The 21,685-nt window shown below is 40.8% G+C and overlaps 2 protein-coding genes across 13 annotated transcripts in view; one reads left to right on the plus strand and one right to left on the minus strand.

The window, feature by feature from the left end:
* The window catches only part of SHLD2 (shieldin complex subunit 2), a 111,139-nt gene that overhangs the window by 7,424 nt on the left and 82,030 nt on the right, over window positions 1–21,685 (plus strand). For 3 of the 12 annotated variants that reach the window (XM_061161969.1, XM_061161976.1, XM_061161972.1), the window contains one exon: window positions 14,260–14,368. The exons of the other annotated variants lie outside the window; for them this stretch is intronic. The gene's annotated coding sequence lies outside the window, so the exon portion shown is untranslated. The remainder of the gene's footprint in view (window positions 1–14,259; window positions 14,369–21,685) is intronic. 12 annotated transcript variants of the gene reach the window in all.
* LOC133070661 (large ribosomal subunit protein uL24-like) lies at window positions 12,327–12,870 on the minus strand. Its single transcript, XM_061163061.1, has one exon. It carries the CDS (start codon window positions 12,825–12,827, stop codon window positions 12,390–12,392), a length of 438 nt encoding a protein of 145 aa, XP_061019044.1. The 5' UTR covers window positions 12,828–12,870; the 3' UTR covers window positions 12,327–12,389.

A 21,685-nucleotide genomic window follows, 5' to 3' on the forward strand; every position in this document is an offset into this window, starting at 1 on the left:
CTTTCCAATCTGGGTGTGTTTTACTTTATTGCCTGATTGCCCCTTACTGTTTTTTTCTTTTCTTTTTTTATGTTGCATAGTATTTCATTGTATGAATGTGCCATATTATTTTTAACTAGTCTCTCACTGATGGTCTTGCAGGTTGTTTCCAGTTTCTTGAAGTTACAGCAGTGCTGCAGTGAATAACTTATTACATAGAATATTGGTTTTCAAACTCTTCATCTCAGGTCTGCTTTAGCATCTTAAGTATGAGTAGTGAATTTGAACTGAGACAGAATTTAGTAGTCATCATAATTTTACTTACAGAGTTGTTTAGTTCATATTTGACAAAAAATCATTGTCCTATTTCAATATTAAAAATGATATAATAAAAGCAGCTGATATAACAAATCAAATTTAATTTTTTGTGAAGTTTGCTCAGCATTCAAATGTTCTTTTGATGAATTTGTAGGGGAGAAAGTGGTCTCCCCATCCTGTTCCTCTGCCATCTTAGCTCCTCCCCCACATTTAATTTTTTAACAAGCGCTTTTAAAACAAGGAATGGAAAATCTATGTTTTTTTAAATCAGGTCCCCATGTTGCTAAGTTTTATAGGTTTTAGTTCACAAGTGCTTGTCAGTACCTCATTATTCACCCAGATGAGTGTAGCGGAGAGAAGAGTATACCTCATAAAAAGGAAAGATCATTAGCACAGGTCTGAAGATAGGTCGAAATCAGATTGATTATATTCTTTGCAGCCAAAGATGGAGAAGCTCTATACAGTCAGCAAAAACAAGACCGGGAGCTGACAGTGGCTCAGATCATGAACTCCTTATTGCAAAATCCAGACTGAAATTGAAGAAAGTAGGGAAAACCACTAGACCATTCAGGTATGATCTAAATCAAATCCCTTATGATTATACAGTGGAAGTGACAAACGGATTCAAGGGATTAGATCTGATAGACAGTGCCTGAAGAACTATGGATGGAGGTTCGTGACATTGTATAGGAGGCAGTTATCAAGATCATCCACAAGAAAAAGAAATGCAAAAGGCAAAATGGTTGTCTGAGGAGGCCTTACAAAATAGCTGAGGAAAGAAAAGATGCAAAAGGCAAAGGAGAAAAGGAAAGATATACCCATTTGAATGCAGAGTTCCACAGAATAGCAAGGAGAGATAAGAAAGCCTTCCTCAGTGATCAATGCAAAGAAATAGAGGAAGGCAATAGAATGGGAAAGACTAGAGATCTCTTCAAGAAAATTAGAGATACCAAGGGGACATTTCATGCACAGATGGGCACAATGAAGGACAGAAATGGAATGGACCTAACAGAAGCAGAAGATATTAAGAAAGGGGGCAAGAATACACAGAAGAACTATACAAAAATGATCTTCATGACCCAGATAACCACAATGGTGTGATCGCTGGCCTAGAGCCAGACATCTGGAATGCAAAGTCAAGTGGGCCTTAGGAAGCATCACTATGAACAAAGCTAGTAGAGGTCTTGGAATTCCAGTTGAGCTATTTCAAATGCTGAAAGAATATGCTGCGAAAGTGTTGCACTCGATATGCCAGCAAATTTGGAAAACTCAGCAGTGGCCACAGGACTGGAAAAGGTCTGTTTTCATTCCAATCCCAAAGAAAGGCAATGCCAAAAAATGCTCAAAGTACCGCACAATTGCACTCATCTCACACGCTAGTAAAGTAATGCTCAAAATTCTCCAAGCCAGGCTTCAACAGTATGTGAACCGTGAACTTCCAGATGTTCAAACTAAATTTAGAAAAGGCAGAGAAACCAGAGATCAAATTGCCAACATCTGTTGGATCATGGAAAAGCAAGAGAGCTCCAAAATAATATCTACTTCTGCTTTATTGACTATGTCAAAGCCTTTGACTGTGTCATCACAACAAACTGTGGAAAATTCTGAAAGAGATGGGAATACCAGACCACCTGACCTGCCTCCTGAGAAATCTGTATGCAGGTCAAGAAGCAACAGTTAGAACTGTACATGGAACAACAGATTGGTTCCAAATTGGGAAAGGAGTACTTTCCCAAGGCTGTATATTGTCACCCTGCTTATTTAACTTATATGCAGAGTACATCATGAGAAATGCCAGGCCGAATGAAGCACAAGCTGGAATCAAGATTGCCAGGAGAAATATCAATAACCTCAGATATGCAGATGACATCACCCTTATGGCAGAAAGTGAAGAGGAACTAAAAAGCCTCTTGATGAAAGTGAAGGGGGAGGAGAGTGAAAAAGTTGGCTTAAAGCTCAACATTCATAAAAGTAAGATCATGGCATCTGGTTCCATCACTTCATGGGAAATAGATGGGGAAACAGTGGAAACAGTATCAGACTTTATTTTTTGGGGCTCCAAAATCACTGCGTATGGTGATTGCAGCCATGAAATTAAAAGACACTTACTCCTTGGAAGGAAAGTTATGACCAACCTAGATAGCATATTTAAAAGCAGAGACATTTCTTTGCCAAAAAAGGTCCGTCTATTCAAGGCTTTGGTTTTTCCAGTAGTCATGTATGGATGTGAAAGTTGGACGGTGAAGAAAGCTGAGCGCTGAAGAACGGCTGCTTTTGAACTGTGGTGTTGGAGAAAACTCTTGAGAGTCCCTTGGACTGCAAGGAGATCAACCAGTCCATCCTAAAGGAGATCAGTCCTGGATGTTCATTGGAAGGACTGATGTTGAATCTGAAGCTCCATTACTTTGGCCACCTCATGCGAAGAGTTGACTCGTTGGAAAAGACCCTAATGCTGGGAAGGATTGGGGGCGAGAGGAGGAGGGGACCACAGAGGATGAGATGGCTCGATGGCATCACCGATTTGATGGACATGGGTTTGGGTAGACTCTGGGAGTTGGTGATGGACAGGGAGGCCTGGTGTGCTGCAATTCATGGGGTCACAAAGAGTCGCACATGACTGAGCGACTGAACTGAACTGAAAGAAGAAGTAGAGAGTCTCTTGATGAAAGTGAAAGAGGAGAATGGAAAATTTGGCTTAAAACTCAACATTCAAAAAACAAAGATCATGGCATCTGGTCCCATCACTTCATGGCAAATAGATGGGGAAACAATGGAAACAGTGAGAGACTTTATTTTGGGGGGCTCCAAAATCACTGCAGATGGTGACTGCAGCCATGAAATTAAAAGATGCACGCTCCTTGGAAGAAAAGTTATGACCAACCTAGATAGCATATTAAAAAACAGAGACATTACTTTGCCAACAAAGATCCGTCTAGTCAAAGCTATGGTTTTTCCAGTAGTCATGTATGGATGTGAGAGTTGGACTATAAAGAAAGCTGAGCACTGAAGCATGGATGCTTTTGAACTGTGGTGTTGGAGAAGACTCTTGAGAGTCCCTTGAACTGCAGGGAGATCCAACCAGTCCATCCTAAAGGAAATCAGTCCTGAATATTCATTGGAAGGACTGCTGCTGAAGCTGAAACTCCAATACTTTGGCCACCTGATGGGAAGAACTGACTCATTTGAAAAGACCCTGATGCTGGGAAAGATTGAAGGTGGGAAGAGAAGGGGACGACAGAGGATGAGATGATTGGATGGCATCACTGACTCCATGAACATGAGTTTGAGCAGTAAGCTCTGGGAGTTGATGTTGGACGGGGAAGCCTGGTGTGCTGCAATCCATGGGGCTGCAGTTTGTCACACACAAGTGAGCAACTGCACTGGACTGATTGGTAACTTTGGTGCATCTGGAATTGTTTTTCAAGTCTTCGTGCCATAGTTTTCAGAATAATTTTTTTCTCATATTTACTTTTATGCTTCTTAGTGATATTCAGAAAAGAGTAATTTTTTTCTCCCCTAGTGTGTTTGTGTAATAAGCAGAAAAATAGTAAAAGAAAGTATATCAAGGAGAAGGACCTGAAATTTTCAGGATTTATAGTCTTTTTCTTTCTAAAAACCTTTTTCTCCCTTAATAAATGAAATGTCAGTTATATGTTTGGCTAGTTTGGCTAAGTTTTCATTTTACTGCGTCACTGAATAATATTCAGCAAAGGTTTTATCATGTCTTGCTTAAGGATTCTTTCCCTGTTATGAGTAAACATGAAATATCATAGTAGTATCTTTATCCCTTTTAGCATAGCATGCAAGAAACAATTTTTAAGAGGTATCTTAAAAATTAACTGTAAGCTAAGATTTTGAACTCACATGTACGTAATTCATCATGTCTCTGTCTCTTTTTTTAAATTGACCTTGTTTTTTGTTTTGTTTTGTTTTCTTTATAGGTAAAAAAGATAGTATATTCAATTATTTATTATTCAAGGTGCCTCACCATTCAGGTCCACTTATTTATCTATGTAGATGACATGTAAATGCAAATGTTTATTCTGTCTTTAGCATTTTCTTTCTAGAAATTTTAGATCAGTTTGGTTTCAATATGAAATTGTTTTCAGTAGTAAGAAAGTGGAAGCTAAAAATTGTAACATCTCTCTGATGCTATTAAAAGCAGTCATAACTGAAAAATATACCGGAAGAGCAAAAATTACCTTCCCATTGACCGTGATGAAGAGTTACAGAGGAAACATAGACTTTATTTTGAAGCATGTGAAAGTGTTAGTTGCTCAGTTGTGTCCGACTCTTTGTGACTCCATGAATGTATGCGTATTATACTGAGTTTGCTCCTTAGTAAAGGGCAGAAAAGAAAAATGAATGAAGCAGTAGGGAGTAAGGTAACTGAGACACTGATAATGTAAACAGATAAGTTAAGCAGTCTCTGGAAAAGAACCAGGAACCACTTTCTTGACATAAGAGAAGCCATTTTGTGATCTATGTCTGGCTACAGTGCTTGCCCATGAAAGAAGTCTGGTAATAATTATGACATTAAGGAAAGTGAGGGAATACAGGACAGAGGAAAGACAATCAAACAATAGTGCAGTGATAAAGCAAAGTCCTAGTTCCTCCACACGGGATGTACATATCTTTGAGTTCTGCAGGAACTAAGGCTCCCACCCAGGTAGAGGATGGAATGATGCTGACCCTCCTGACCTTAATCAACCAAAGCTTGGACTCTGTTGATCTTTGCCCCAATTTCCTCCAATTTGTTGTTGTTTTGGCCACACTGCTCAGCTTTTGGGATCTTGGTTCACCCGACCAAGGATTGAACCTATACCCTTGCAGTGAAAGCAAGGGGTTTTAGCCACTGGACCACCCTGAAATTCCTTGTCCCAGTGTTATGCCAAATTCTCCTCTACTCACGCCCATTCACGAACATGCATATACTCTTAGCTTAAAACTTCCCCACTTTTTGAACTTCCCTGGTGGTCCAGTGGATAAGACTCCATGCTGCCAATGCAGGGGGCCTGGGTTTGATCCCTGGTCATGGAGATAGATGCCACAACTAAGAGTTCTCACAATGCATCTAAAGATCAGCATACCTCACCTAAGACCTGGTGCAGCCAAATAAATAATTTATTTATTTCCCTTGTGGCTCAGCTGGTAAAGAATTTGCCTGTAATGTGGGAGACCTGGGTTTGATGCCTGAATTCAGAAGATCCACTGGAGAAGGGAAAGGCCACCCACTCCAGTATTCTGGCCTGGAGAATTCCATGGACTGTATAGTCCTTGGGGTCACCAAGAGTTGGACACGGCTGAGTGACTTTCACACAAATAAATTAGAGCAAAACAAAACCTCTCCACTTTTGTTGTTTGGGAAAAGACTGCTTTGGGAAAGATCCCTGGTGTCCTCCTTACTTGCTGCAAATAATACATCCTTCCGTCTCCTGATCTTTGGCTTGGTTGTGCCTATTTGAAATCATTTACCTCAGATTGGGGCTTGAACCCATGTGCTGAGACTCGAACCCAGCCAAAACCTAGTTTGAGACCTGAACCCATGAGGCCAGGACTGGAACGCAGCCAAAACCCAGTTTGGGACTCTAACCCACAATCTTTTAATTAGAATCACTCACCGTATGTCTGGACTTCCTGAGACTCAGCTTCTTTGTGTCTCAGTGAGAGACAAAGTGATAGGCAAGAAGCAGATCTGTTAATATAGGATGCTTATAAGAGATGCAGGTGGTCAGGCAAGGGAACTCTGCCCTAAGGATTGAGTGGGCTACCCATTTTATAATGAAAAAAAGTGGGAGGGGAAAAGACCGCCTTCTTCAAGTAGACATGGATACAGATGTAAGGCATACATCACTAGCTCCCCCTTCATATTTGGCAGGAAAGTGTCTGACTCTAGAAGGGTGGTGACATTTTTCTTCCATCTAATGGCCTGGGGCATATCTTGTGGGTTTGTTTATAGTTTTATGGTAAGCAAGCCTGCTTCATTGAACAATGTTCCAGTAGCTTTCTTGAGGTTTCCTTCTCTATAGTCCCCTACTGGGACTTCTACAACTACCTGTATAACTATTCTGTTCTATCCCTATCATATTGGCTAGACACATACCGAGAGGCCTACCCAGTTTTTGAGTAACAGTAATGACTGGAGTCAGCTAAGTAGCAGTAGTCTAAATGCCCGATCTTGATAGCATGCAGTGAACAGATACTTGCTTCCCTGGTGGCTCATACGGTGAAGAATCTGCCTGCAATGCAGGAGACCCAGGTTTGAGCCCTGGGTTGGGAAGATCCCCTAGAGAAGGAAATGGCAACCCACTCCAATATTCTTGCCTTGAGAATCCTATGGACAGGGGAGTCCATGGGGTTGCAAAGAGTAGGACACGACTGAGCAACTAACACACACACACAAATGCCTGATCTTGATAGCATGCAGTGAACAGATGTATTGGCCTGCAAGTGACAATATCCAAATAAAAGTGGCTTAAACTAAAGCTATAAACTAATAACTTATTGGACAAGAAGGAGGCGCTAGTGGTAAAGAATCCACTTGCTAGTGCAGGAGACATTAAGAAGTGCGGGTTGGATCCCTAGGTTGAGGAGATACCCTGGAGTAGGAAATGGCAACCTACTCCAGTATTCTTGCCTGGAAAATTCTGTGGACAGGCACCTGCCTGGCTGTCTGTGGGGCTGCAGAGAGTCCTACACGACTGAGGAACTGAGCACAAGAAGTCTGGATGCAAGGATATTCATTGTTGGTACAGGGCTTAGTTACCCAGTGATTTCTCGGTGTTATTTTTAGCAACGTGGTGATATCTTTCCTTAGGGTTGTGAGATCGCTACAGTAGTTCTAGGGGTCACATGCAGATGCAACCGAATATTATGTAGGGCAGCAGTTTCCTCCTGTACACCTCTTTTTTTTCTTTTTTTAAACTGCACTGGATCTTCATTGTTTTGTGAGGGCTTTCTCCAGTTGCTGCAGGCTGGGACTACTCTCTTATGGGTGGGTGGGCTTTTCATTGCGGTGGCTTCTCTTATTGCAGAGCACAGGCTCTAGACGTGCAGGCTTTAGTAGTTTTGGCACACGGGCTCAGTAGTTGCAGCCTGCAGGCCTCTACAGCATGCTGGCTTCAGTGGTTGCAGCACACGGGCTCTAGAACACAGGTTCAGTATAGTTGTGGCTCACGGGCATAGTTTTCCCATGGCATGTGGAATCTTTCCAGACCAGGGATCAAACCTGTGTCCCCTGCATTGGCAGATGGATTCTTATCCAGTGTACCACCAGGGAAGTCCTACACATCTCTTTATTGGTGAAGAAAGCCTTTTCCAAAGGCCTGCCAGCCAGCTTCAGCTCTCTGAGGCCCCAGTAGATAGGATTATTAATTCATGCCCTTCCTGTAACAGAGCCTAGAAAGAGAACTTTCTGGCACTTTTAGCTTCTGTGGTATAGGCAGGCTCTGCCAGCAAGGGAGAAAGTTGTGGAAGGAAAAATTGTCAAATCGGTAGCCAACAGTTTTTGCCATGTACCATTGAAAGTAACTAATACTCTGTGTTATCTTACTGTAATAATATATTTTTTAGAATACAAGTACAGTTTAAGATGGGTGAAACATTCTTAACACTGGGAATTGTGATGCTTATGGTTTCATGTTCTCTCCATGGAGAAATCTGCCGATTCTAGTACCCTTTGGAACTATTGTCACTGTGTTTTGTGTTCTCTGTATTGAGAAATTTGCAGAGTCTAGTTCTCTTTGACATCTTATATAATGATGATAGTTTTAAGAGTATGTCTCCTTTTTTTGGAAAGCTTTTCACCATTGACAGCTTGTGCAGCAGTAACTCCATGCTGTGGTGTTTACTCTGTTGCTAGAACAGAAACCCATCCTCAACTTGTGGGAAAAATCTTGAGAATTATAATGAAATATCAAATGCTCAAATGATTTCAACACATTTTCAGATGAAGCTGCTGTCAGCAACTTAGTGTCCTTGGAGTAACACATAGGCAAGTGGCTTAAATGAAAATAACCAGTGTGACCTTTATGTTGAAATTGGAAGTTCTTCTTATCTTTGTTTCAAGAGTGGAAATGACAGCCTCATCATAGTCATTGTTACAGTAATATATGGTCAGAAACACAGCCTGAGAGTAGGGTCAATATGTAAAGGTGTCCTTCAAGTAGTTTTGTCCTCCACAGTGTCTTAATCAACCGTAGAATCTTTATGATTGCATTCTTGTAGGGTCTTGTAAATCAACAAAGGGGATTACATCTTAGATTCTAGCAGTTGATATCTCCCAGCCATCTACAATGAAAATTCCAGTCAGCTATTTAAAAAAAGAAAAAATGAAGTGTCAGTGAAAAGCTGCTAATACACAAAGAACACATATCTGGACTTCAAGAATGTAGGACATTTGTGGTGAAAGGTTCAAGTTAAAGCAAATATTTATCCTTACCTTCATGTGTTTTTTCTAGGTCAGGTATAAAATGGATTTATTTTGAATAATAATCTGGTATATTTTTATGAGTCTATTCTAATGAATTATAGACCTTGAATATCTTCTGTAATTTCATTTTTTAAAGCCTTTTTAAAAAAATGCAATACAAACACCAGAAAAGTGAACTAAACTACCTTCAGGAAGCAATTGCAATTGGCTTTATTTATTGGCTCCCTAAATTACTTAGAAAAAGTTCAAGTGGAAAAAGTTAAAAAAAAAAAATCCAAGCCCTGAGAAGTTCCAAATCCTTGCCTCTTATGGTTTTAATTTATTTTAACATTTCCTTAGAGAAAACTGAAAAAAGTGTACAAATGAGAATAACAAAAAACTATACGTAAGTCCATAATACCATCTTTCCTTACTACCCACATCTTACATAGCCATGATACATTTATTGAAAGTAAGGAATTAATGTCAGTATGTTTATTTCTGATTGTCATTTCATTCAAATTATGTTAACCAACATGTTTTTTGCCAAATTACCTGTAGCTGTTTTTGTTCAGGTGCTCAGTTATGTCTGACTCTTTGCGACCCCGTGGACTGCAGCATAACAGGCTTCCCTGTCCTTTACTGTCTCCTGGAGTTTGCTCAAACTCATGTCCATTGAGTTGATGATGCTGTCCAACTCTCTAATCTTCCATTGTTGCCTTCTCCTCATGCCCTCAGTCTTTCGTGAAATCAGGGTCTTTTCCAGTGAGCTGGCTCTTTGTATCATGTGGCCAAACTATTGGAGCTTCAGCTTCAGCATCAGTCCTTCCAATGAATATTTGGGGTAGATTTTCTTTAGGATTGACTAGTTTGATCTCCTTGTAATCCAAGGGACACTCAAGAGTCTTCTCTAGCACCACAGTTTGAAAGCATCCATTCTTTGAAATGCTGTGAAAGTGAAATTGTTAATCAGTCAACCATGTCTGACGTTTTGTGACCCCAGAGACTGTAGCCTGACAGGCTCCTCTGTCCATTTAATTCTCTAGTCAGGAATACAGGAGTGAGTAGCTGTTCCATTCTCCAGGGGATCTTCCTGACCCAGGGTTTGAACCTGAGTCTCCTGCATTGCAGGCAGATTTTTACCATCTGAGCCACCAGGGGAGCCCTCGAAATGCAATACTTGGGTGCAAACTTAAAAATGATAGAATGAAAAAAAAAAAAAGAATGATCTCAGTTCATTTCCAGGGCAAACCATGGAATGTCCCAGTATTCCAAGTCTATACTCCAACTCCTAATGCCAAAGAAGCTGAAGTTGAATGGTTCTCTGAAGACCTACAAGACCTTCTGGGACTAACACCAAAAAACGATGTCCTTTTCATCATAGGGTATTGAAATGCAAAAGTAGGAAGTCAAGAGATACCTGGAGTAAGAGGCAATTTTGGCCTTGGAGAAAAGAATGAAGCAGGGCAAAGGCCAACAGAGTTTTGCCAAGAGAACGCACTGGTCATAGCAAATTCGTCAAACAACACAAGAGACAACTATATACATGGACATTACCAGGTGGTCAATACCGAAATCAGATTGATTATATTCTTTGCAGTTGAAGATGGAGAAGCTCTATACAGTCAGCAAAAACAAGACTGGGAGCTGACTGTGGCTCAGATCATGAGCTCCCTATTGCCAAATCCCTATTGCCAAATTCAGACTTAAATTGAAGAAAGTAGGGAAAACCACTAGACCATTCAGGTATGACCTAAATCAAATCCCTTATGATTATACAATGGAGGTGACAAATAGATTCAAGGGATTACATCTGATAGACAGAGTGCCTGAAGAACTATGGATGGAGATTCTTAACACTGTACAGGAGGTGGTGACTAAAACCATCCCCAAGAAAAAGAAATACAAGAAGGCAAAGTGGTTGTCTGAGGAGGCCTTACAAATAGCTGAGAAAAGAAGAGAAGCGAAAGGCAAAGGAGAAAAGGAAAGATATACCCATTTGAATGCAGAGTTCCAAAGAATAGCAAGGAGAGATAAGAAAGCAAGCCTTCTTAAGTGAACAATGCAAAGAAATAGAGGAAAATAATAGAATGGGATAAACTAGAGATCTGTTCAAGGACATTAGAGATACTAACAGAACATTTCATGCAAAGATGGTCACAATAAAGAGCAGAATTGGTAAGGACCTAACAGATGCAGAAGAGATTAAAAAGAGGTGGCAAGAATACACAGAAGAACTGTATGAAAAAGGTCTTAATGACACAGATAATGGTGATGGTGTGGTCACTCACCTAGAGCCAGACATCTTGGAGTGTGAAGTCAAGTGGGCCTTAGAAAGCATTACTACAAACAAAGCAAGTGGAGGTGATGAAATTCCAACTGAGCTATTTCAAATCCGAAAAGATGGTGTTGTTAAAAGTGCTGCACTTTGGAAATTTAGAAATGCCAGAAAATTTGGAAAACTCAGCAATGGCCACAGGACTGGAAATGGTCAGTTTTCATTCCAATCCCAAAGAAAGGCAATGCCAAAGAATGTTCAAACTACTGTACAGTTGTACTCGTTTCACATGTTAGGAAGGTAATGCTCAAAATCCTTCAAGCTAGGCTTCAACAGTATGTGAACTGAGAATTTCCAGATGTACAGTGGATTTAGAAAAGGCAGATCAAATTGCCAGCAGCCATTGGATCATAGAAAAAGCAAGGGAATTCCAGAAAAACATCAACTTCTGTTTCATTGACTACACTGAAGCCTTTGACTGTGTGGATCACAACAAACTGGAAAATTCTTAAAGAGATGGGAATACCTGCCTCTTGAGAAACACCTGTATGCAGGTCAAGAAGCAACAGTTAGAACCTTACATGGAACAGCAGACTGGTTCCAAATCAGGAAATGAGTACATCAAGGCTGTATATTGTTACCCTGCTTATTTAACTTATATGCAGAGTACATCATGTGAAATGCTGGGCTGGATGAATCATAAGCTGGAATCAAGATTGCTGGGAGAAATAACAACTTCAGATATGCAGATGACACCACTTTAATGGGAGAAAGTAAAGAGGAACTAAAGAGCCTCTTGATGAAAGTGAAAGAGGAGAGTGAAAAAGCTGGCTTAAACTCAACACTGAAAAAACTAAGATCACACCATCCAGTCCCATCACTTCATGGCCAGTCAGTTCAGTTCAGTCACTCAGTCATGTCCGACTCTTTGAGACCCCATGGACTGCAGCATGCCAGGCTTCCCTGTCCATTGCCAACTCCTAGGGCTTACTCAAACTCACATCCATTGGGTTGGTGATGCCATCCAACCATCTCATCCTCTGTGTCCCCTTCTCCTCCCGTCTTCAATCTTTCTCAGCATCAGGGTCTTTTCCAACGAGTCGGTTCTTCACATCAGTTGGCCAAAGTGTTGGAGTTTCAGCTTCAGCAGCAGTCCTTCCAATGAATATTCAGGACTGATTTCCTTTAGGATGGACTGGTTGGATCTCCTTGCAGTCCAAGGGACTCTCAAGAGTCTTCTCCAACACCACAGTTCAAAAGCATCAATTCTTTGGTGCTCAGCCTTCATGAGTATTGGAAAAACCATAGCTTTGACTAGATGGACCTTTGTTGGCTAAGTAATGTGTCTGCTTTTTTTTTTTTTCATTTTAACAGTTTTTAATGAAAGCTGTAGACAAGATGACTTTATTCCTGCATCTTCTCAATTGTTTCTTCCTTATATTTGCCCTTTTCCTTTCCTACTTGGCGAGATTTGGCTTTACGTTCGAGGATCTTTTTGCGGTCTTTGTCCAGTTTTAGTCTAGTGATAACCACCTTGCTGGGGTGAATGCCCACATGGACAGTTGTGCCGTTAGCCTTCTCCCGCTGCACTCGTTCAATGTAGATGACGTATTTCTTCCTGTACACCTGGACTACTTTGCCAATTTGCTGCCCTTTGTAGTGCCCTCGTACAACCTGAACTTCATCATCCTTTCGGATGGGCATGGATTGAACGTTGTACTTCTGTCTTAGCTCTTTAGAAAGAGGAGAAGACATAATTTTCCTGCGAATGTGGGAAGGCGCATTGAAATGCCTCTTTCGATTCTTGCTTCGGTCAGAAGTCACAAAGGGATTGAACTTCATTTTGGCCGCCGGCGCTTCAGCGATGGCCACAGAAGGGAAGAGCTGTGTCTGCTTTTTAATATGCTGTCTAGGTTGGTCATAGCTTTTCTTCCAAAGAGCAAGCATCTTTAATTTCATGGATGTAGTCACCATCTGCATTGATTTTGGAGCCCAAAAAGTCTGTCACTCTTTCCATTGTTTCCCCATCTATTTGCATGAAGTGATGGGACTGGATGCCATGACCTTAGTTTTTTGAATGCTGAGTTTTAAGCCAACTTTTTCACTCTCCTCTTTCACTTTCATCAAGATGCTCTTTAGTTCTTCTTTGCTTTCTGTCATAAGGGTGTTGTCATCTGCATATCTGAAGTTATTGATATTCCTCCTGGCAATCTGTGGCAATGGGACGGTGACCACAGCCTTGAAATAAAAACACTTTCTCCTTGGAAGAAAAGCTATGACAAACCTAGATAGTGTATTAGAAAGCAGAGACATCGCTTTGCTGACGAAGGTCCATATAGGCAAAGCTGTGGTTTTTCCAGTGATCATGTACAAATGTGAGAGTGGCCCCTATGGCTGTACCATTGATCTAAAGGTCACTGCTGTGTCCTCACAGCAGGACCTGCTTTCAGGTGGTCTTGTGACCTTAATCCCTTGTTCCTCAGGCTACAGGTGATTGATTGCCTTTTGGGAAGGTACCTTTGGAGAGCAAGTGCATTTTGGCTAGCCATGGCCAATCTAAATGCTAGCCAGAAACCTGTGATGTGATTTGGTCAGAAAGATGACTTTCTAATTTTAATTTCATTTCTCATTTATGTGTATCTTTGTAATATTTTTGTCCCATTTTTTAAATGTGGTCCAAGTGTTTTCTTTTTCAAAACAAAAAAATCCTGATCAAAATTGTATGAAATTGTTGTTTAGTCGTTAAGTTGTATGCGACTCTTTTGCGACCCCTTGAACTGTAACCCACCAGATTCCTCTTGTCCACGGGATAGCCCAGGCACGAATACTGGAGTGGGTTGCCATTGTCTTCTCCAAGGGATCTTCCCAACTCAGGGATCAAACCCTCATCTCCTGCAGGCATCTTCTTTACTGCTGAGGGAATCCCATGAATTACATAGCTATGTCGTAGTTCACTGTGGTTGGAGTGTGAGTTTATGTGTTGTGGGAGGAGGGAGAGAAACAGAAGAAATGGGAAGAGATCAAGCGGGACAGCTCACTGCATGGTGTGTCTCTTCACGATTCATCGACTTTACTGATTTACTCTGTTGTATGTTTGTTCTTTGTGATTTTTGATTCTAGAGATGGGGATCTGTCATAGGTTCTAGGATGTTTTCAACTGTTAACCCCTTTAAATACTGTCTCTACCCAATTTTATCATCTCTCACTTTATCTTCTGTGTATCTTATCTATTCTTTATATGCAACTTTTTACTTTTTTATGCTTTATTCTATAGGCACCTGGGATTAGGCAAAGTGCCACCTTAATCCAAGGTTTGTAATTCCCAGGACTGTGAGACCATGCAAAACTTGGTTACTGGACTTCAGGGACTGGTTCACTTTCAGGTGACTATTACCATAAGACTGTTGCCCTTTGGCGTTATCGGTTATATCGGGGATACTCTTATTAGACTTGTCATCCTATGTGGGTCCTGTGCGTTGAATTATGTTCCTCACAACCTACTGCACCATCAAACAAAAATTTTTATTTTTCCTCAGGGTCAAATGCCCTCAAGATCAAAAGCAGCTCTAATGCTAATTTATTCTAGGTTCCTGGTTCTCTCTTAGAATTTTAACTGGGTATTCCTTACTCTCTTATTATGGCTTAATGACTTTTAAGAATTTGCTTTTTATATTTTGCCTAGTGTTTTTAGTTGTTTTCATAGGATGAGTTGGCTTGAATCTTGCTCATCACTTTGGAGAACTGGAACTTATGTTGCTATTTACATATTTTAGTATGTATGCTATTTATCATGATTAACTTAAACACACACAGACACATATAATATACTTTTGTATTCTTAAAGTTACATTAGAGTTATAAATTCATGTGGAAAGAACTGATATTCTGTTACATGATCACTGAACCGTAAAAGAGGATGAAGCACCTTCCATTATATTCAAACAGACTCTGTTGTTCTTCAAAGTTTTTATAGGCTAAATTTTATTCTTATGGACTTTATTTATTTTAAATTAAAAGAAACTTGTCTTGATTCTTTGTTAGATTTGTTTCTGTTTTGTGTTTCTGATTTAGTCGCTTTCTCCTGGAGAAGGCATCCTATGGATTTACATACCATCTTTGTAAAACTCTGCAATTGCATTGTTCTTAAAATAGAAATAGGAACTTATATGACTTTTATATGACTTTGATATCCAAATTAAAATGTGGTGGTTGTCTACTTTTAACTATTTTTTTGATGACTCTTGAATAGCCAGTGCAATTTTCTTTTTTTAAGCTTTATTTATTTATTTTTGGCTATGCTGGGTCTTCATTGCTTTGCATGTGCTTTCTCTAGTTACGTTGATCGGGGGCTACTCTCCCTTGGGGTACACGGGCTTCTCACTGTGGTGGCTTTTTCTCTTGTGGAGCATGAGCTCTAGGTACACAAGCTTCAGTAGTTGCGCCTCTCAGGGTCTAGAGCGCAGGCTTGGTTGCTCTAAGGCATATGGAATCTTCCCGGACCAGGGACCAAACCCATGTCCCCTGCATTGGCAGGCAGATCCTGATCTACCACGCCACCAGGGAAGTCCTACTTTTAATTTTTTTAACTCCTTAATACTCAGATTTATTAGAAGATTTTAAAGTTTATTTTGACTCTCACATTTTACTTTGTTCATTCACTTATGTAGAACTGTTTATTGAGCACCTGTTATTGACCAGACCCTGGGGTGAACAAGACAGACAAGGAAGAACTTTGGAGATTAGATTGCAAGGAGTGCTGGAGAGGAAGTAACAGGGTACCGTGCAGCTTCAGATAGGGTGGCCAGAGGGTCCTCTTCAAGGATGAAACATTCACATTGAAATTAAAGGCTGAGTTGGAGCAACCTGTATAGAGAGCTGTGGGCTTAAGTGAAGGAAACACCATGTGGAAAAACCAGGGGAGAGGAAGAGTGTGTGTGTCTGTGTTTGTGTGTGTCTGTGCACAAATGCAGTCATGTCCGACTCTTTGCAGCCTCATAGACTCTACCCTGCCAGGCTCCTTTGTCCATGGAGTTCTCCAGGCAAGAATACTGGAGCGGATTGCCATTTCCCACTCCAACGGATCTTCCCAACTTAGGGATCAAACTGGCATCTCTCATGTCTCCTGCACTGGCAGGTAGGTTCTTTACCACTGGCACCCTTGGGAAGCCCGAGAGAGGAAAGACCCTGACATATCTTGGGAACCAGTGTGATTTTGGTTGTCCACCTGTAGAACAGCATGCTGTGGTTTTGGAGAGGTAGGTCATGTCAGCAAGGGCTTTACCTTTTTACTTTTCATTCAGTGAGAAACTTAATTAAAAGTATAGTGGACATAAATTTTGTAAACTACAAATTTGAATGTGCAAACATGTAATTTTCATTTTTTCTCTATAACTAAAATTACCTTATTTCTGGGGCTTCTTATTCTACCACATAATAGAAAACAATCTTGCCAGTACCTTCTGGTTTAACTTAGTTAATTCCAGGTTAACTCAGATGTTCAGGTAAATAATCAGTCCTTCGGATAAGTGTTCAGTTTTCTCATACAGACCCCCTCCCCTTTTTTTTTCTGGAGTGGGAAGTATTGACAGAGAAGCCATGTAGCATTTTCTGCCATAGAGGTGGGGCCTCTCATCTTTGTGCCATCCTGTGCCCTTGGCCACTGTGAGATTGTCCCTTATACTGACTTAGTCTTGAATGGCACTGTCTGCTCCGCTGCATCTGAGGCTGAGGTCCATGGCCTCTGGTCTGGGTCAGCAAGTCTGTGTATGCTGGGTCTTCCTTAATCGCAGGCTTTTTTGGGTCCATTGGCCCAAAGCAACTCCTTAGTGGTTTCCACGTTACGCTGGCATGCTTGGGACTCTGACGCAGCTTTTCAGGAGTGTGTTCTGGGCGTGTTATTGGCTGTTGCTTCCCTACTACATTGAATTAGTGTTAGCTGTAAAGTTCTGCTAAAAGGCTTGTAGTTCCCTGGACCATGACTTGGAAAAGCGAAACATAATTATCTTATATTTCAGATCCTTCCCCACAAACACACTGGAGATCTTCCTCACCCTAGCCTTAGTCCCGGTTGGGACAGGAGATAGAAATTTTGAACTTGTATCTAAGCTATCTCCCAGTTCCTCTTTCTCTCTGCACTCCTCCCCTAGGTTTTTATGTCCTCTCAATTGTTCTGGGAGAATTGCATTTTTGTCACCACCTGCCACTTTCTTTATGCTGTAGTTTAAAGTATAAAGGCTTCCCTAATAGCTTAGTTGGTAAAGAATCCATCTGCAATGCAGGAGACCCTGGTTTGATTCCTGGGTCAGGAAGATCCACTGGAGAAGGGATAGGCTACCCGTTCCAGTATACTTGGGCTTTCTTTGTGGCTCAGCTGATAAAGAATCTGCCTGCAATGCAGAAGACCTGGGTTTGACCCCTGGGTTGGGAAGATCCCCTGGAGAAGGGAAAGGCTACCCACTCTAGTATTCTGGCCTGGAGATTTCCATGGACTGTATAGTCCATGGGGTCGCAAAGAGTTGGGCAACTTTCATTTCACTTCACTTACATATAATGTCTGCCAGCTGTTTTCTTGCCTTGGGGTGTGATGTTTAAAGCCATGGTTTTAGAATTAAAAAAAAACTCTTTTTACTCTTAAACCTCAGGTACTGCCACTGAAATTCTTAGCTTTCAAAAGTGATGGTTTCAGTGGATTAAAAAACTAATTAAAAGAGTTGAAACTATAAAAAAAATCTTAGAAAAAATGTAGGTGCAGATATTTATGATCTTAGATTAGGCAGAGGTTCCTTACATAGGACACGAAAAGCACAAGTAGTCAAAGAAAAAATAGATAAGTTGGATTTCATCAAAATTGAAAACTTTGGTTATCAAAGGATGTTATCAAGATAGTGAAATACACAAGTACCAATATCTTTTCATAGAGAATAAAACCAATGAAATTCTGGTTCTAGAACTCAGGACAGAATTCTCAGCTAGAGATGTGAATTTTGTCATCATTAGTGAGTAGGTAACATAGTAATCCTGGGATGGATGTGAGATGAGCATAGAGGGGAGTCATGGGGGAAGTGTAAGCATCTATGGGCTGAATAGAGAAAGGAAGGGATGATATGAGAGGTTGAAAAAAGAATATGAATTACATAGAAGCTTCCCCAACTCGACTTTAAGTTTCTTGAGGGCTAAGATTGTCATGTTCATCATTTTATCCCCAATTCTTATCATAAAGTAGGTTTTCAGTAGATGTCATTAAATGAAGACTCAGAAGTTTTAGGAAAAGAGCGGTCAGCAGTGACAAATGTAGAAAATAGTTTGACTGCAATAAGGACAGAGCAACAAGTAGCTGATTGATCATCCTCTGTGGAACAGTTTCAGTGAAATCTTTATGGTAGAGATAAATGCCAGGTTGCTGAGAGCTGGAGTGAGTGGTTGTGAGAGAGTGGAAGCAGTAAGTACAGATATTCTTTTCAAAAAGCTTATAGAGGTATAAGATCATAGGTAGAGGGCATGTTCTATCAGGAGAAAGTTCAGCATATTTATGTGTTAAACAGAGTCAGAAGGAAGGGAGAGGTTAATGACACAGGAAGAAGGAAGTATGTGAGATGGATTGAACATTGTCCTTATGCATGGAGAGAATAGAGTGAGGATACTAGGTTTGAGTGGCAATAGGAATATTGTTTCTACCACAGTAGGGATAAAGGAAGAAAGGATGGTGCAGATGGAGAAGAGTGAGGAATTTGGGGCATCAATACACTTGATTAACTTTTCGTGAAGTGGGGGGATCACCTCATTAGCTGAGATCATAGGGGATGATGATTGTAGGAGAGAGTTGGAGGGAAAAGGGAGAATTTCTTTTATTTTTTAATGTTTAATTATTTATTTGTCTGTGGTGTGTCTGAGTCCTGACATGAGGGTTTTTCTAGTTATGGTGTGCAGGCTTGTCTCCATTTAATCAGAGCACAGGCTCACTGGTTATGGTATACAGGCTCAGTTGCCCCAAGGCTTTTGGGATCTTAGTTCCCAGACCAGAGGTTGAACCAGTGTCTCTTGGATTGCAAGGTGGATTCTTAACTCCTAGACCATGAGGGAAATGCAGAAAGGGAGAACTCCGAGAAGGCCATTGAGAGAAATGAGAGGGCTAGCTGAATTGGATTATTACTTAGAAGAATTGTAACAATTATCCATGGCTCTGGTATATTTAGTTGTCAGATGATTCCCCCCCCCCCCCCCCCCCCCGCGCCATCTCTCAGGCCTCACCAGCCTGAGGGTTTGAGTGGACAAGTTGAGCAACTGGACTGATTTTAATTTGAGTTTTACACCCCAGTGTAGCAGACAAAAGATGCAAGAGATTTCAGTAGTATGAGCATTTGAAGTTCTGGGCACTGAGGATAGGCAGAGTAGGAAACAAATGAAACCAGGAAGTAGCTTCTGTAGTAGTGGTTGAGACGTGGATATTGGAATTTAAGATTAAATAGGAGAAGCACTTGCTGGTACGACTGAAGGTGAGATCTGGCTATGGGTTTCTGAAGTGGAGAGATGGTAAAGATTGCTGGAGTTGGAGGAGATAAGGAAACTGTAGAGCTAAAATTTTATAGGAGTCAGCTAAACAGGAAGTGAGTTGCTTAGAATGGTGGCAGAGCAAGGGGTGGAAAGATACTGAACCATGTTCCAAAGCCGTTAGTGATTGTGGAAGAGTGACCAGGAGGACAGGCAATGACAAGGAGAGAGAGACTAACAGATGACCTAACCCTCAGAAGATGTCCTTTTATCTGAGGGTAAAGAACTGTGATGGTGAACAAGGCATAACTGCCATGCTTCACGTTTGCTGAGTGGGGAGAGATTAGCTTGCACCCAGAATAGTATTGAGAACAAGACTGCTGGCAATCAATTTAAGTTGGTTGGGGTTTAGGGTATTTGTTTGCAGTGAAACAGTGGAAAGGGTTATTAAGAAGTATAGCTATAGGAGGTGTGTGATGGTCAAAGAGGGAGCGAGTACAGAGTAGGAATGAGATCAGAGTGCAGCAGGAAAGAGGGATTAATTGAAGGGGCTTACATTTCAGATGATTGTAAGAACATGGTGGTCTTAGCTAATCTCAAAATTTTTATTAATTTTCTGGGAAAATGCCGTGATGCTGACAGATTGAAATTCTGGGTTATGCACAAAGCTCAATGACTTCATTATTTTCAGGTCTACTTGGCAGTGTTTAGCTGTCTGTGGCCTTTGCTCAGAATGTCAGAAAGAACCCTAGCATGGGACTGTTTTCTTTTGTGGCAAGGCTTAGCCTTGGGAAAGGAGGAAGGCAGGGGTGGAATCGATTGGTGTTCACTTGATTTTTTTGATCTTGATGAACTTGTCTCTGAGGGGTTTGTATATGGGTAGAGATAAGCCTAAGTTCAAAGAAATGAGAAATCATTAGGTCTTCAGACCTTTGCACAGTGGGCACCAGGTTGGGGAGTGTAAAAGTTTCTGAATCACAAAATGAGGTCACAAATAGCATTATGTTTAGTTCTTGATTTCTTTTGAGGCATGTGAATTTAGTAACATTGTAGCAATAGTTAATCCATATTTAAGTTATAAATTTAACCTAAAATGCTACATATTAAATGTCTGGCCTTTTTTTTTTTTTTTTTTGGCTGCACTCTGTGACTTGTGGGATCTAGGTTCCCTGAGCAGGGATTGAACTCGGGCCACAGCAGTGAAAGCACCAAGTCCTAACCATTGGACCACCAGGGAATTCCTTAAATGTCTGTTTTTGGAATTTTGAAAATGTATCAGTTCATAAAGTTGCAAAATAATATTCTTAAGAGTTTTACCTCTCCCAAAATGCCTTAAAACCAAAGGTTATACTACATTAATCTTTGGCATATTTAAAGTATGTTTTCAGATTTTCTCAGGTCACAGAATACTTTGAATCATGATTCATCTTGTTTCTGTAGAACAAGAAACAGTGACCGACTTTATTTTCTTGGATTCCAAAACCACTGTAGATGGTGACTGCAGCCATGAAATTAAAAGACGCTTGCTCCTTGGAAGAAAAGCTATGACCAACCTAGACAGCATATTAAAAAGCAGAGACTTTCCTTGATCGACAAAGATCCATCTAGTCAAAGCTATGATTTTTCCAGTAGTCATGTATGGATGTGAGAGTTGGACCATAAAGCAAGCTGAACACTGAAAAATTGATGCTTTTGAACTGTGGTGTTGGAGAAGACTCTTGAGAGTCTCTTGGACTTTCAGGAGATCAAGCCAGTCAATCCTAAAGGAAATCAGTCCTGAATATTCATTGGAAGGACTGATGCTGAAGCTGAAGCTCCAATACTTTGGCCACCTGATGCAAAGAACTGACTCCCTGGAAAAGACCCTGATGCTGGGAAAGATTGAAGGTGGAGGAGAAGGGGACAATAGAGGATAAGATGGTAGGATGACATCAGTGACTCGATGGACGTGAGTTTGAGCAAGCTGCAGGAGTTGGTGATGGACAGGGAAGCCTTGTGTGCTACATTTCATGGGGTCGCAAAGAGTCAGACACGACTGAGTGACTGAACTGAACTGAACTGAAGAAATATTGAAGAGCTTACCAGGTTGGCAAAGAGTTGGACACAACTGAGCATACACACACACACACACACACACACAAAAGAAATATTGACGTGTGGGATTTCACTGTACAAAACAAGAACAGCTTTGCTGGCAAGAAAACGTGACTTTT

The sequence above is a fragment of the Dama dama genome, chromosome 15 (genome assembly GCF_033118175.1).
Source record: "Dama dama isolate Ldn47 chromosome 15, ASM3311817v1, whole genome shotgun sequence".
NCBI classification, from domain to species: domain Eukaryota; kingdom Metazoa; phylum Chordata; class Mammalia; order Artiodactyla; family Cervidae; genus Dama; species Dama dama.

What these genes read in the sequence shown, in the direction of transcription:
- LOC133070661 (XM_061163061.1), bottom strand. Translation starts at nt 12,827, where the DNA reads ATGAAGTTCAATCCCTTTGTGACTTCTGACCGAAGCAAGAATCGAAAG.